The 15113-nt window shown below is 40.0% G+C and overlaps 1 protein-coding gene across 4 annotated transcripts; it reads right to left on the reverse strand.

Annotated features, from left to right (window-relative positions):
• Positions 1 to 1753: 1753 nt before the first annotated feature.
• On the reverse strand, positions 1754 to 14560 carry DHRS9 (dehydrogenase/reductase 9). Of its 4 annotated transcripts, XM_039365466.1 has the most exons (8): positions 14454 to 14560; positions 13246 to 13404; positions 10785 to 10951; positions 8655 to 8872; positions 6753 to 7098; positions 4744 to 5002; positions 3500 to 3663; positions 1754 to 2135 (listed from the first exon to the last, which is right to left on the reverse strand). In XM_039365466.1, the coding sequence occupies exons 4-8, from the start codon at positions 8661 to 8663 to the stop codon at positions 1909 to 1911; spliced, it is 1005 nt and encodes a 334-aa protein (XP_039221400.1). In that variant the 5' UTR covers positions 8664 to 8872; positions 10785 to 10951; positions 13246 to 13404; positions 14454 to 14560; the 3' UTR covers positions 1754 to 1908. The 4 variants fall into 4 exon arrangements, with proteins under 4 accessions (XP_039221400.1, XP_039221401.1, XP_039221402.1 ...); XM_039365467.1 differs by lacking the exon at positions 10785 to 10951; XM_039365468.1 differs by lacking the exons at positions 10785 to 10951; positions 13246 to 13404 and having other exon boundaries at positions 14454 to 14534.
• Between the last annotated feature and the right edge of the window lie 553 nt (positions 14561 to 15113).

The raw sequence follows: 15113 nt of genomic DNA on the forward strand, positions 1-15113 counted from the left end.
CCAGCTCAAAACCAAAGAGTGCAAAAAATAAAAAATCCAAATTCAAATAGTTTTTGCTATTTGGACACATGCAGTTACTGTATCATAGGAAGGGCTTTGCAGCATGCCAAATTGTTTGCAAAATCCAGTATTGCCCACCCCAACTGACATTGCGTCTCTGACCCCTGAACTGGAAAGGTGCAAGGCTAAGTCTGAGATTTTTCAGCATGTGTTCAGTCAGGGCTCTGAGCTCATCCACTGTGGGCTCTCCAGATTTCACTTGAACTTCCATTCCCAACCACTTCAGCGAGTGGGCCAGTAATCCGGAGTGGCTGGCATCCATATATCCAGTTTCTGTTTTACAAAATGCATGAGGCTGAATCAAGCCAGCATTCCACCGAACGGCTTCCTGACGTCTCAGAACGTGCTTCATCTTAACCAGTGCAGTGGGGGAGGGGGGGATAGTCCTAACTACTGAGGCTGAACTAAGACAGAAAGGACATAGGAAGCAAGAAATTTGAAGGAAAAGTTTCTTCACTAAAGAGAGGCATTCCCTACATGTTCATGGACGTTACAGGTAGTCCTCAACTTACAACAGTTCATTTAGTGACTATTCAGAGTTACAACAGCAGTGAAAAAAGGGACTTAGGACCATTTTTCACAATTATAACTCGCTGCATCCCCATGATCATGTGAACAAAATTCAGATGCTGGTTTATATTTATGACAGCTGCTGTGTCCCGGGGTCATGTGATCACCTTTTGTGATCTTCTGACAAGAAAAGTCAATAGGGAAACCAAATTCGCTTAACAACCAGCTTACCACTTCAACAACTGCAGCGATTCACTTAACAATGGTGGCAAGAAATGTCATCAAATGGGTCAAAACCCTCTTAACAAATATCTGACTTAACAACAGAAATTTTGGGCTCAATTGTGATAATAAGTCGAGGACTACCTGTATAGCAGTGGTTCTCAACCTTTTTAATGCTGCGACCCCCAACCGGTCATAAGTCGAGGACTACTCAACCGGTCGTAAGTCGAGGACTACTCAACTGGTGAAGCACCGTTTGCAGAATGGGACTTTTGGCGGGCTCAGCAGGGCAGAGACAGCCTGGACAATTCCTATTGGCTTTTGAAAGCCAATAGAATTAGACTCTATTCAAGAGAGGGAGTAGCACAGCTAAGGAAAAGGGGGAAAAAATGGCGGACTGCGTTGTTTGGCGACCCCCGTGAAATGGTCGTTCGACCCCCAAATGGGGTCCCGACCCACAGGTTGAGAACCACTGCTGTATAGCTTTCAATTATTCCTTTGGTTAGTCTCTTGACCTCTGAGAAAATTCCAATAATCCAAGAACTGAATCCTCTACAAAGGGCTTAAATTGCCACTGTGTGGCACACTCTCTCCCTCTCTTTCTCTCTCTCTCTCTCCCTCTTTTTCCCTCTCCTCTCCCTCTCTCTCACACACACAAAGGTGAGCAAAGATTTTGTTTTGCCTCTGTTGAGCTCTTGCACATCACCACTTTTTGCAAAGCACGTAGTTAGTACTTTTAACTGCCTTTGTGTTTTGTTTCTTTCCAATGAGTTCTTAAAATACACAATTAATTTCACTGTCCTGTCATAATAGGGTTTTCCAAGTTTTGACTGATTGATTGCCTAAGGCGTATTTTTGTCAGCAACTGCTAGTTCAGCCTTAACAACCAACAGACAATATAGACCATATTATTGTCTTAATGCCAGCAAGAAATGGGATCACCCACACTACTGGATGCTTATTTGCCTGAACATTGGAGTGTTTATCTTCATTATTTAAGCAAGCACAACTTTCGAAGCAGGTACGTGAACGGGTAGTTTGAACTGGGTAACAAACAATGGCCACAGCACAGTCAGTTCTTCCCCTGGAAACTCCAAGTAAACAAAGGAGGAGATCTTATTCTGAGTTTGGATTAAATAGCCCAACTTTGTTCTTCATGAGCACATAGTCCTGGATACAGGTGGGCATCTTTGAGAGAGGAATCCAAAAGTATTTAGCATCTGTGCCTGCGCTGTAATAAGTCTTTGGATATTTGCTCATTATGGCATGTTCCATGCACCTCACAACCAGCGACAGGTCTGAATTCTGGCACAGCTTGACTAATTTTTCTTTCTTTATTGCGTCTAGGGAAAGAACAAAAGGGAGAGGAGAATATTTTCAGTAACGGGATTCAAGGCTCTTGATTAAGTAGTCTGGTGTACTTATGATTATGATTCTAAAATATGAAGCAGTAAAGATAAATTGTATTGCATGGTTACATTAAGTACATACAGATATATACAGTACTAATAGAGCTAACAAGATCTGACAGATTAACACATGGTTTTGTTCTTGTAATCTACAAAGAATACCGATAGTATGATTGGACAAGAGGGACAAAGAGTATTTTACACGTCATACACACATACATAAATCGGCGCATACCTTGCAGCTGAGCAAAATCATTGATGCCATATTTAGACGGGGTCCTTACTAATGATTTATAGAATTTTCTGGCAACTTCCAATGATAGCTGTGCTGATACTACAGTAATAAGATTTGGAGTATAGCAAGGCGATGATTATAGGGGATAGTAGAAGATGTTGTGAATTATTATAAGAAGTGGCAGCTAAGGAAAGGCAGTGAGCACCTAGATCCGTGGTGGTGAACCTATGGCACATGTGCCACAGGTGGCACGCAGAGCCTTCTCTATGGGCACACGGGCCGTCGCCCCAGTCCTAAGCCTTCAGCTGGGTTTTATAAAAACTTTTCGCTTTAGGCCTCTGCCGCCGTGTGCAAAAAAAAAAAAAGGTTCAATCAATCAATCAATTTCAACTTCTTGCAGGAAAAAAAAAGATCTCGCACAGTTGGAATTGATTGACTGAACTTTTTAGCCCCACCCAGTCTTCCGTTACCACTGCACCCTAGCCCACCCAATTGGCCATACCCACCCAATGGGCCATGCCCACCCAGCACCCGATGATACATAAGTGGGTTTTGGGTTGCAGTTTGGGCACTCGGTCTCTAAAAGGTTCGCCATCACTGACCTAGATAATTTTAGAACCTGGAATTCACAGAGTTGAAATCCACAGTTCTGAAGTCACTAAAAAAACTGAGAAAGCAAATAAAGAATAGGTACCTGTGACAATAACTATCTACATGACCAGCCTGCTACTCAGAATGTAAACAATTTTTAAAAATAAAAATAGCTTGCCATGAATAGCATCAACCTAGTTGCTAGTGATGATCCTTCTACTGCTCCCTCCATGAAGGTGGACTGTGGGGCTCTGGAACTTGGGAAATGTTAGGATAGTGTTATGAGGGTTAACAAGGGTGGAGAGATGGGGAGGCCATGGCAAATGGGATTTCCTCATGGATGAAATGGAAAAGAGGGCATTTAAATGCTCAGCGCATCAAAGGCACCTGCTGATCCGAGATGGGACAAATTCCCCTGACATCTGACAGCTCCAAAGTTTCTTTAGACCCTTGAAATCATTTCATAGCTTACCTTCCTTGAGGTAATGTTCACCATACTGCCGTTGGATGGGGGGAGGAAGGCTATTCCAAATGGCCACTTTTTCTTTTATGACCCGGACTCTGTCAGAGAGCTCTGTTTTGAACAAGCCAGGTTGAATACAGGACACTTTCACTCCAAAGGGCTTCATGTCCTGTCTGCAAAACAAGAAAAGAGGTCAACAGCAATTCAGTAACTTATTACACTAGAAGGACTTTTCAGAGAGAGAGAGAAAGTATTGCTGAATGTGGTAGCTCCTGCTGCGACTAACAAATGTGATTAAATAGCTACTAAAAGTCATGACCTTTCACGGTTTGATGATGGGAGATTGGATGATGGCAGCAGCAGTTTGTGAAAACCTATGCTTTTTACTAATATTTGCTTGTCAAAAAATGTGCTACAAGATTCTAGATTTGCACAATCTAGATCAGCATAGTCTAATACAGAGGTCCCCAACCTTTTGGGCACCAGGGACCGGTTTCATGGAGAGAGGTTTTTCCACGGACCAGAGAGAGTATAGGTTTGCATGCTGCTTGCATCCTGCAGATGGGGCGTCACTGATGTGCATGGACTGGTTGCTGGCATGCCGCGGACCGGTACCGGTCCACGGACCGGGGGTTGGGGACCCCTGGTCTAATACATAGTGTCCTCCTTTAGCGGCTACTGCTGAATCTATATCTGCACATTGTACTGGACCCCCAAAGGTGCTCCTTCACAAGGCAACGGGACTTTCTTGTTTTTCTTTGAAGATGTTTCACTTCTTATCCGAGAAGCTTCTTCAGCTCTGAGCTGAAGAAGCTTCTTGGCTGAGAAGTGAAACGTCTTCAAACAATAAAGTCCAGCTACCTTGTGAAGGAGCACCTTTGGGATTACTGTGACCTAGATGACTGACAATCTCCATAGACATTGTACTGGACTGCACTAAGGCAGGCTGGATTATTTCTTAATATTTAAAACTTTCACTTCCTCCTTGGGATAGCCATTTTCTTTCCATTTTCTTTTCCAACAGATTTTGGAAAAACAGTCCTCTCCCCAAGCCAGACTTTTCCTGTCCTCATTCTTCCTTTTGTCACTACTTTATAAGTAAGAGAAGATTTAATGTATGTTAAAGGCTTGACCCACTTACGCTGAACCATGTATAGATGAGTCATTCATAAAGCCGAATGACTGGATAGGATGCTGACATTACAGCAACCCAGACTGGGTTGAATCTTAGGCACGATGAACTTCTGTCTTACCTTAAATTGTTGGTAAATGCTTCTGCTCCGTATTTGGATGGACAATAACCACCTGAACATATTGCCAGAAGGCCACCAACGCTGGTTACGTTTACTATTCTTCCTTTGGCTTTCTTCACCAATGGGAGTATGTTTAATGTAACGTTTATGAGGCCAAGCAGGTTGATTTCAATGGGTGCTCTATAGTGCTCAATCCTCAGCCAATCGGTGGGTGCTGATGGTCCCATCACACCAGCATTATTGATAAGGCCCCAGAGACCTGCAAAGGAACAAAGCCCACAAAAATTATTATATCTGAATATATTAAATAATGTTGCAGGCATTATGAAAAGCATTAAGAAAGTGGGCGCACACACAAATACACACACACACACACACACACACACACAATGTTGCAACAATCATAATCCAGGAATATAAATTGTTTTCACAACACATAATCTGTTTAATCCTGAAAAGGATTAAAAGGACGTAAATGAACTAGAAAACTGAAAATCAAGTTCTACTCTGAAGAGCACTGCAGAAAGCTGCCATAGTAAATGATGCTTTGGGTCCGTACAGCCAGGTATCACTTGCATTAATTGGCAGTGGCTTGCCACAATTTTTTATAGCCCTTCCTGGAGATGTCAGGATTGATTCCAGAGGCAAAGCAAAGTCTCTGTCACTACTGTTTATCCTGAACGAGAGATTAGGGGAAGATGCCCAAGACTGAAAAGCTGTTAGGCTGAGGAGAGAGATTTTTTTCTCTCCTAGAAATAAGACACGGAAGAGGGAGAGAAGCTAGCTAAATGTTAGGAGGAGCTGCCCAAGGATGCAGGTTGCTCGGCAGTAAAAATATTGATTCTTTCTTGCCAGCACAATTCCCAAAGGGCTTTCTGGACAAAATTTAAGGCAGTGTTTCTTTACCTCAGCAACTTTAAGATGGGTGGACTTCAATCCCAGAATTCCCCAGCCAGAGAGAGAAACACTGATTTAAGATATTGGTGTTAACCTTTAAACATCCCCTAACAGCTTAAAATCTAAACATAAGAGAGATCACCTATGTGATTTTTAACTTTCCCAGATATTATATATAGGACAGGTTTTTTTTGAAGATGCAACATTTACTGGTCATATGCTCTATTAGCCTTCAGCAGATAAGAACAGTTAAGATATTTTACTGGGTTTTTTATTTTTTCATTTTTTTAAATTTTATTTTACATCTTTATTGTTCCAAATGTTCCATAAATGGAAAAACAGGATAGACTGAATAAAATACTCAGAAGTAAGTTCCGCTATGTTCACACACCATATTACCACTGAATTAATTAATCAATTTATATGGCTGCCCACACTGCAACAGCAACTCTGGGTGACTAAGAAAGGGTTAAAACTCCAATATAATTAAACAATAATAAATATACATAATTGATATGTTAACCTTTTTCTGTAATCTTTTAAAGCATGAAGCTTGAAGAGAGGGAGGAATAATTATTTCTTTAATATAAGGCGATAGATATAAAATACAGTGGATTTGTTGGCAACATGTAAGTCTTTATTCTTATGCCCATTTTACAGAATCCCATTTCAATTAAATGGGATTTTGCTTAACAGAGTTTCAATTGGCCTGCCATGGCTGAAACTTAGCAAAATACAGAAACATATCCCAGAGGCATCTTGTTTATAGAAGAGGATAGTTTTAAAATTCCCTATGTTAGGACAGGATAGTTGCTGCTGCCACATATTGTCATAAAACTGGCCAACAACAGCCCTACTCCAGCCTTTTGGAATGCCCTGGGGGAAAGTCCAACGAAAGCAGCAGAATAAATTCCTTCAGCTTATTCCTTCCTGTGCTCCAGTTCCTATCATTCCCAACCAGCATGGACTCTGACATAACTGGGGTGGAGCAAAATTTCTCTCGTGTTTACAACCCCATTGGTATGCATCCCATAAAAGTGCTGACGCTCACTTCTCATCTCTGTATTTAGTAGGCAGAGAGAAACATACCGGAAAAGGATTGAATTGCTTACCACGTTGTCCTACTTCCTTTTTAACTTGTTCTGCTACTTGCTTGATATTGTCTGAGTTTGTCACATCCAGCTGCACTGTCTGGAGGTTAGCTGAGGACTCCTCTTTCAGCTCCTTTGCTCCCTTTTCAGTTAGGCAAGCAGCGATCACTTGAAATCCTCGCCTATCAAAGGTCATAGCTGCCAGTTTCCCAAATCCAGAGTCACAACCAGTGATGAATATGTACTTCCCTTCGGGATCCACTTCATCTAAATTCTCTCCATCTCTCCATTTCCACCATATAAAGATGACGATTAACCATAGTACCAAATGGTACCACATACTAAAATTGTACTCATCACTTTCCTCCTGAAATAAATATGAAAATAGAATTGCCACAGCCATTAGCTTCATGTCTTTCCCTTGACCCTGCACTTCCATAAATGAATAAATATGAAGAGAGGACCATGTCTGAGAGGCAGTAACTTCTTGTGTAAAAACCACAATTAGCTAATACCTTTATTATGATTATTTAAAATGAGACCACAGGTCTCACACACAAGGATTTCTTTACCAGGCGAATAAAAAACAGCAAGTGGGAAAAAAAGTCAGTAAATCTGAAAAAGTACGCTGGATGATATAGTGATGAGTTACATTAAACAAATCAACATAATAATCTGAATGTTATTCATGATAAGGGGAGGAATGTAATTTTGACCCAGCTTATGTTGATCCACTCTGCTCATCTGCTCTATTAGCTATATTAATATTTCTACTTTGTGGTTCAATTCAGGCCTACAGATTTTTCTCCAATGATTTTCCAAACACATTGCACTATGCTGTAACATGGACCGTTGGCTTGTGGCATGAACACAGAAAATGTCATTTAGAATGTCATCAAATCTCAGCTAAGTCTGGCTTATTCAGTACATCATCTTTAAGCAAAGCAGACCTTAGCATAATATGCAAACATACATTAGATCTATTCTGTACTTCTAATCCATGTCCTGGGACTAATCCACCTCTAGTATATTTGAAGGCACAAAGTCATTGTCAGTCATTATCTAATTCGCGCACAGCACTCTGTGAGAGAGATATTCCAAATAAAAAGCCAAGCTAGAATTTCTTATGCAGTGTTTCCTGAGGATTTCGCAAAGGAACTTTGATTCAATGATTCACCTATCAATATCCAAGGCCGTAGTTCTACATAGTTCCTAGGCAACTGTTAATCTGGACTTTGTTCTTCTCATTTGACCCTGATTTCATAACAATCGTAAATATAGACTTACTAGAAAACTAAATAATGATGTATTTCAATAACCCACCCTGCCCAGGAATTTTTACTCTATAGGTAAAAAGGTAGGTAAACACCTATGAGACATCTTTCATCACTAGTGCTTAAAGCAGTGGTTCTCAACCTTTTTAATGCCGCGACCCCCAACCGGTCATAAGTCGAGGACTACTCAACTGGTGCAGCACCCTTTGCAGAATGGGACTTTTGGCGGGTTCAGCAGGGCAGAGACAATTCCTATTGGCTTTTGAAAGCCAATAGAATTAGACTCTATTCAAAAGAGTCTATTCTATTGGCTTTCAAAAGCCAATAGAATAAAAGGGAGTAGCACAGCTAAGGAAAAGGGGGAAAAAATGGCAGACTACGTTGTTTGGCGACCCCCGTGAAATGGTCGTTCGACCCCAAATAGGGTCCCGACCCACAGGTTGAGAACCACTGGCTTAAAGCCAACCCAACAGCACCTGAGAAGACAGCCCAAGACTTCCCTTTTTCTCTTTGTAAACAGAATAAACTATGAGCATTGTCTACCCTTTCATGGCACCCAAAAATCATCCCCCTCAAAGGATTCTCAGGATCAGATGGGAGAGAAGAACAAAAAAGATGAAAAGAAAAAGATTCATCTTTTAACACTTACCCCAGCCATGTTGAGCTGTGATTTAGATAACGGAGTGTCTATTTAGTATGCTTTGTCTAAACGAAGACTTCTCTTATCAGTTTACTTCCTATTCTTTGAAGAACCCATCTTAAAAGCAGGACATTGCAGTCACAGTGTTGCAGAACAGAACTGGTGAATATGTTTGTCTTCAATTCTTTAGTAACTCTCTTCACAAGGATGTTGTTGAACCGGTTAACCTAAGGGTGCATTAGTAACAGAATACATATTATTTGTTTGGTAAGTTCACACAAAAGCTGTAAATCACACGGAAGCCAAATTTTATTTAAAAACTTTATACGTCATTTTTTTATTCTAAAAAACAGGAAATTGGTATTAAGATATATTACCTTCTACTTTAAATAAAGAAATAAATATTCTACCCATTTTTTTCCACACTAATGCATCACAGATTATACAAATGGTTTACGTACCACATTTCTACACAGCCTTGTAACATTGGGAACATTTTTTAAATTAAATTTCTGCAATAAAATTACGATTTAAAAATAAAACTGAGAATCATTTTGAACACAAAACAATAGTTAAAGTGCATCCTTGATTAGTTTCCTTTGAGCATACTTGGTTACAGATTCACCATAGCAAATATGTTCTTTCCCCATGTTAACTTAGGGTGGTGAAAGTTACTGAAGGTATCTAGAATAGGTTTTAGGCTGATGAAGGCCAGCACTAAAAAAACTCCCTTTTTACAGCCCTGTAATCCCTTAATTAGGGGTAGAGTTGGGGTGACTGGATGGAACTGAGCATTTATTGGCCAGATGTTCTTCCTGACGCCACACGGAGTTTGCAGCAAATATTTTTTTCTTTGCCCTTAGGAGAGAAATATCTGCTGCTACCTAGGATTGAACTTTCAACCTACCGAGTGGGAGGTAAGCATTTTTACCACTAGATCCCCATGGCGCTCTGACAAAGGCTAGCATATAGAACTTAAATAATTAAGGCAAGTTTCTTGGCTTCATTACATCATCACGTTTGAAGGGGCAGTTTTCTAAATACAGTACAACAGACTTTGCCTTTCTTTTCTCTTAGAGAGGAAGAGAAGAAATATAGGAGTGGGAGGAATTACAATAAAACACACCATAGCACTCCTACACTCTGGTGCCATAACATTTCTAAAATAAAAGAAATAAACAACAACAGCATTTTTTTTTTCTGAAAACAACTACAGGAGCTTGTTCTACTGAGTTCCTGTTCCCGTGTGTGCCTCGGGGAGTTTCATTTTCCTATCAACAGGAAGTTCATTAAACTCCTTTTACTCCCAAAATTCCTCAAAAGGAATAATTTCGTATTTAATGATGTTCAGGTTTTGCATTCCTCTATTAATTTATGAAAGTGCACCCAGATGTCTTGAAGAAATGCCTTCAGTTTGAAAGCATTGTGGGCAGCAAAGAGATTTGCAAATACATTTTTAAATACTTTAAGAATAATTGAACAGGAGGATTTCTTTCTTTCTTCAGGTGGTTTCATTTTGTAGAAATGGTATACTACCACTGGCTTGCTACACTCTTGCTCTCTCTCTAAGAATGCTCACAAGTCCTAGATGTTGTGACACTAATATCAGGTGAAAATCAAATGCCCTCCCTTTGTGTTTTAAGGGACAACTTTACATGCTTATTCAGATTTTTGGAAAGGGCTGAACTGCTGAGATCTGTAATTCCTTCAGATTATCACGAGTTCTCTGTATTCTCTGTACGGTATCACTGCATTAATGTAGCCAGGTTAACAAGTTACAAGTCTTTATACAAGAGTATCAATATGTCTGGGGAATGTGGAAATAAATTCAGGAAACCCAATTACATTCAGATTTAATAAAGGAGAATATTTGTAGCTCAGGATTGACATGAGGGGTCCTTGGTGGTGCTCTCTGAGCTTGCTTGTTTTCTTGCAGACATTTCCTTGCCCAAAGTAGGTAACATCATAAATGTTGAGGTTACCTAGTTTGGGTAATAAAAATGTCTGCAAGAAAACAAGCAAGCTCAGAGAGCATCAAGGACCCCACATTCAGATTTTGTTGATTTAGTTTCCAGAGAAAAATCAGGAGCGAGCAGGACATGAATTCTCATGGGGAAAAAAAAATGGAAATCAGTTTACCTTCATGGCTATTTCATCTGTTGCTACTTGCAACTGCAAGGATTCCTATCAATTGACTTTTTGGTCCTCCAGGGTAATGGAAAACCAAGAGTAAGCTGTAGTTGCACAAGCATGCTTTCCCATCTTAGGAGAACAATCCCAAATGTACAACCTTTGGCAAAGGGCACCTATATAAAGACATACATTTATGTTCTTTAGACAGTGGGGCAGTTCTCCTAATTTTGCCAATCTGGCTAAGGGGACTCACAGAAAAACACTGAAAACAAACAGAGAACCTTAAGTTACACTGTGAGCAAACTTTGGCCTGATATGGAAGGGGGGCAAAATTCCCAAAGCTAATGTTGGCCCAAATGATTCAATTGTCCAGGCTGATTGTATTAACTACATCCAGGCTCTAGTCATTAAGTTTTCATCCTACCATCAAGAGCTTCCTGCCATTCTCAGCTTGTCTCAGTCCTGATTTAAGGAAGGAAGGAAGGCTAAGTGTCCAAGGAAGAGCTGAGTTTTTCTGAACATGGGGATAAAATGACAGCAAGTCCTTCTACTAATTAATATCCTCCGGTGATTACATTAACTCCCATGATTCTTGATTTGCTGTGCTGTAGAGGTTCTCCTGGATTTCAGAAGCCGGAGACTCTAAGCAGAGTTTAGTGATGACACGAATCATGGCTTAGTGATGTCACAAACCACATACATTCTTAGAAAGCACCACAGAGATCAGAAAGCTCAAGGAAATCAACCAATTTTATTCCTAGAAACACTTATACAGGCAATCCCATACATAGCAACCTTCTTCCTCCAAACACCAAAATCTATTTCCTTCTAACATACTTCATCCAGAGTCACTCCCAAATAATGTAGCACACTCTCTCAGAAATTGTGTCTGGTTACTAATCTCTCCTTTAGGAAAGGGTTTCAGATTTGGCTTTCTGACTTGTTTTAGTGATGCTTTGTGTGTGTGTGTGTGTGTGTGTGTATGTGTGTGTGTGTGTGTGTTATTTAATTATCTCAAAGTTGTTTTTCCCTTGAGGAAGATGTTTCGCTTCTCATCCAAGAAGCTTCATTGATTCTGACAGGATGGGGGGGGCTTGAAAGGATCGTGTTTCTGGTAACCAGATGACTGCAAAGAAATATGAATACTTCCAGTCCCATCCCCCCCCAATCCCGTCAGAACTAATTCTTCCATCACCCTCACCATCCTGCGAGAACCGATGAAGCTTCTTGGATGAGAAGCGAAACATCTTCCTTAAGGAAAAAACAGTCCAGCTGCCTTTTGGAAAAAGCACTTTTGAGAAAATTATGACCTGGATAACTGATAATTTTCACATACATTGTGTATGTTTTCAATTCGGTTCTTTAACATTTCTGTATCTTATAGTGCTGTTAGATGCTATGAATATTTTTGTTGGGTGGAAACATGGGATGCAAATTACTATTACCATTCAATTCCTTTTTTTCCTTGTCTCTATTTTTCTCATTATGATCTATGTATTTTTTGATGTCCCCCAAATATTAACTTATCCACTTATCCAGACAAAATATAAATACATATTGTTGTTTAGGTGGAGAGGAATGCCATACATTTTATCCACCATTGCGGGCAATTACTTTGGAAAGGATCTGAACTGTGACAGTACAAAAAAATAGAGAATGAGGCTGCTTAAATTACACACAAAAGAAAGCCAATAGCATGGGAGTAAAATTGAGATTATAGTGACATTTTACATAAGGAATGATTACAATTATGTTATATATGTATATAAAACAAAGGAAATAAGATCTTAAATCAGCTGCTTGTATCTCAAGACACAAGCAGCTTCTCCTCCCCTACCCCCCCACGATTCCTTCATAAGCCTGAAGGTACATTTATTGAGTTGTATTAAAACACAATATCAAGAAGGATAAAACATTTAAAAACACAACAAGACGATCTTGTTCCATTCTCAACATCTCACTTGCTCATTCTTGCTCACTCGCATCGTGACATAAAAGGGGGCACCATGGCTCAGTGGTTAAAGACCCTGAGCTTGTCAGCTGGGAAACTGACGATCTGGGTTCAAGACCCGAGCGCCACATGATGGAGTGAGCTCCTGTTCCTTGCCCCAGTTCCTGCCCACCTAGCAGTTCAAAAGGATGCGAATACAGGTAGATGAATAGGCACCACTTCAGTGGGAAGGTAATGGTGTTCTGCGTTGCCTCAGCATATAGCCATGCTGGCCACATGACTGTGGAAAATGTCTTTGGACAATTCTGGCTCCCTCGGCTAAGACATGGAGATGAGCACCGCCCCTTAGTGTCAGACATGACTGGACAGGGGAAACCTGTACCTTCACCTTATCTTGATTCACACCAGGGGAGTGAGTCCCCACTTGACTTAGCAAACTACACCATTCTGCTATGCCAGGTTCACAGTCAGCATTACAATCTGGAGCCTCACTGGCTAAAGCTGAACAGCCAATACCTGAAGCAGGAGACCTAAGGTGGATAAGTGCTTTATCCCTCTCCTTTCCTTTGCTTGTCTTGCTGCTGGTGCTTCTGCTGCTGTACTCCACACCTCCTTCTCTTCTAGCACAATCAAGAAAGTGTAGGGGAGGCAGAGTTTGTGGCGGAAAGGTGTCCTCTGTTTTAAAATATAAGGGAAGCACAATGTGTGAAGTCTAAAGTAGTGTCTTTAAGAGAGCACCGTCTAAACACTGATGTGGTTGCTCACACCATCTGCACACATCTTGAGTCTTTCAAGCTCTTGAAGAAGCTAAGAGCAGAGATTGGCAAGTCTATCTGAATCCCAAGGAATATATTTTGGCAGGGGAAGGCAAGGGAACAGCTCCAATGCTTTGTAATCGGTTTGTAGTTATTATTTCACCTTCTTTTAACAGCTGACTTAAAGCCAGACCTACGAATTTAGAAGATTGTTGTCCAGGGCTGGTCTCATCAATTGATATACTGAGGCACCCTCCTTAGATAACAAATATCAGATGCTTTCTCCTGAGAATGGCCTAATTTCGGTCCAATTCTGAAATGTTCTAACATCATATAGCAACATCTAAACACAGATGCATTGATCAGATCTTTATCTTTGTACAGAGGAGTGGGGAGAAAAAGACTGACCATGGTCACCCAATTGGCTTTGTGCTTGAGATGGAAATTAGAACTCCTTGTATTTCAGTTTACTTGCCTGATGCCTCTTAACCACTACACCAAACTAGTATTTTAAAGGAGGAGATAATGCATTGATGGAAAGACCAATGCAACAAAAACAGCTAAGCAACACTCTCCAATCATTTCAGGATACTTCTATTTTGAAGCTACTTGTCTTCCTTTTATTTGGCATGGTAAATAACGGCAATAGGGCTATCATTCCCATTGATTTTCTATTTTTGAAGAAGTAGTAAAAAACACAACAGTATTTCTAGTGATTACAAAATGGGGATACCACTCTACCAGGTCCATCACTTATTCCTTAATTTTTGTATTCTGTGAAATGCATTATAAGGTATATTTTAATAAATTTAAACTTTTCAAAAGGAGCATTTTTAGTTAGTTTGTGATAAAGGAATTTTAAAGGTCCCAAACAAATCATATATGGCCGTTTGACCCACAAGTTGGCCAATAATTAGCTCGCACAGGCCCTGATTAAATTTTTATTATCAGAAATAAAATTGGTCTTACCTTATTAAACAAAATACTGTGGGCATGTGCCGTAAATGGAAAAGCTCTTGAAGTCACAACTTGTTTAGAAGAGTGTCCTCACTCCTCTAGATTGGAAACATTAAAACATGAATTATGGTATCACAAGAATTATTATATAACCCATGGATTATTATGAGTCACAAAATAAATATTAGCAGCATGTGTCAGAAGCAGTAGTCTACGTGACTAAGGCTCTTCAAGAAAGTTTTTTTTTTCCCAGTAATCTTAAATAGTAGTTGCACCTTTATTACACATCGGACGGCCTTTTGCTCATGACACTATTCTTTAAATAGTCTAGGGAGTTTCCTTGTGAAGATGGAATCCCAATAAAATAATAAATCCGAAAGTATTTCAATGTATTTAGTAAACAAGGAAGGTGCCGTAATAGTGACCTTTTCTCAGAATTTCACTTTCCTTTCAGAGAAACCATTTCTACATTCTTTCTAAATTCTTTTGCCATATGTTGCAGGAATGAACTCAAAGCTAACCTTTCCAGAAACACAAATGATAATCAAACACATTTAAAAAATATTTACAAATATTTTTTCTTTAGTAGGTGTGTGCTGTATCTCAGGCACAGCTAAATGCCTTCAAATTCCCCGCCATAAGGCTGCCATAAACAATTGGCAATGGGGAGTT

This window comes from Crotalus tigris, unplaced genomic scaffold (genome assembly GCF_016545835.1).
Source record: "Crotalus tigris isolate CLP2741 ecotype Arizona unplaced genomic scaffold, ASM1654583v1 scf7180000020074.1721668, whole genome shotgun sequence".
Lineage (NCBI taxonomy): Eukaryota > Metazoa > Chordata > Lepidosauria > Squamata > Viperidae > Crotalus > Crotalus tigris.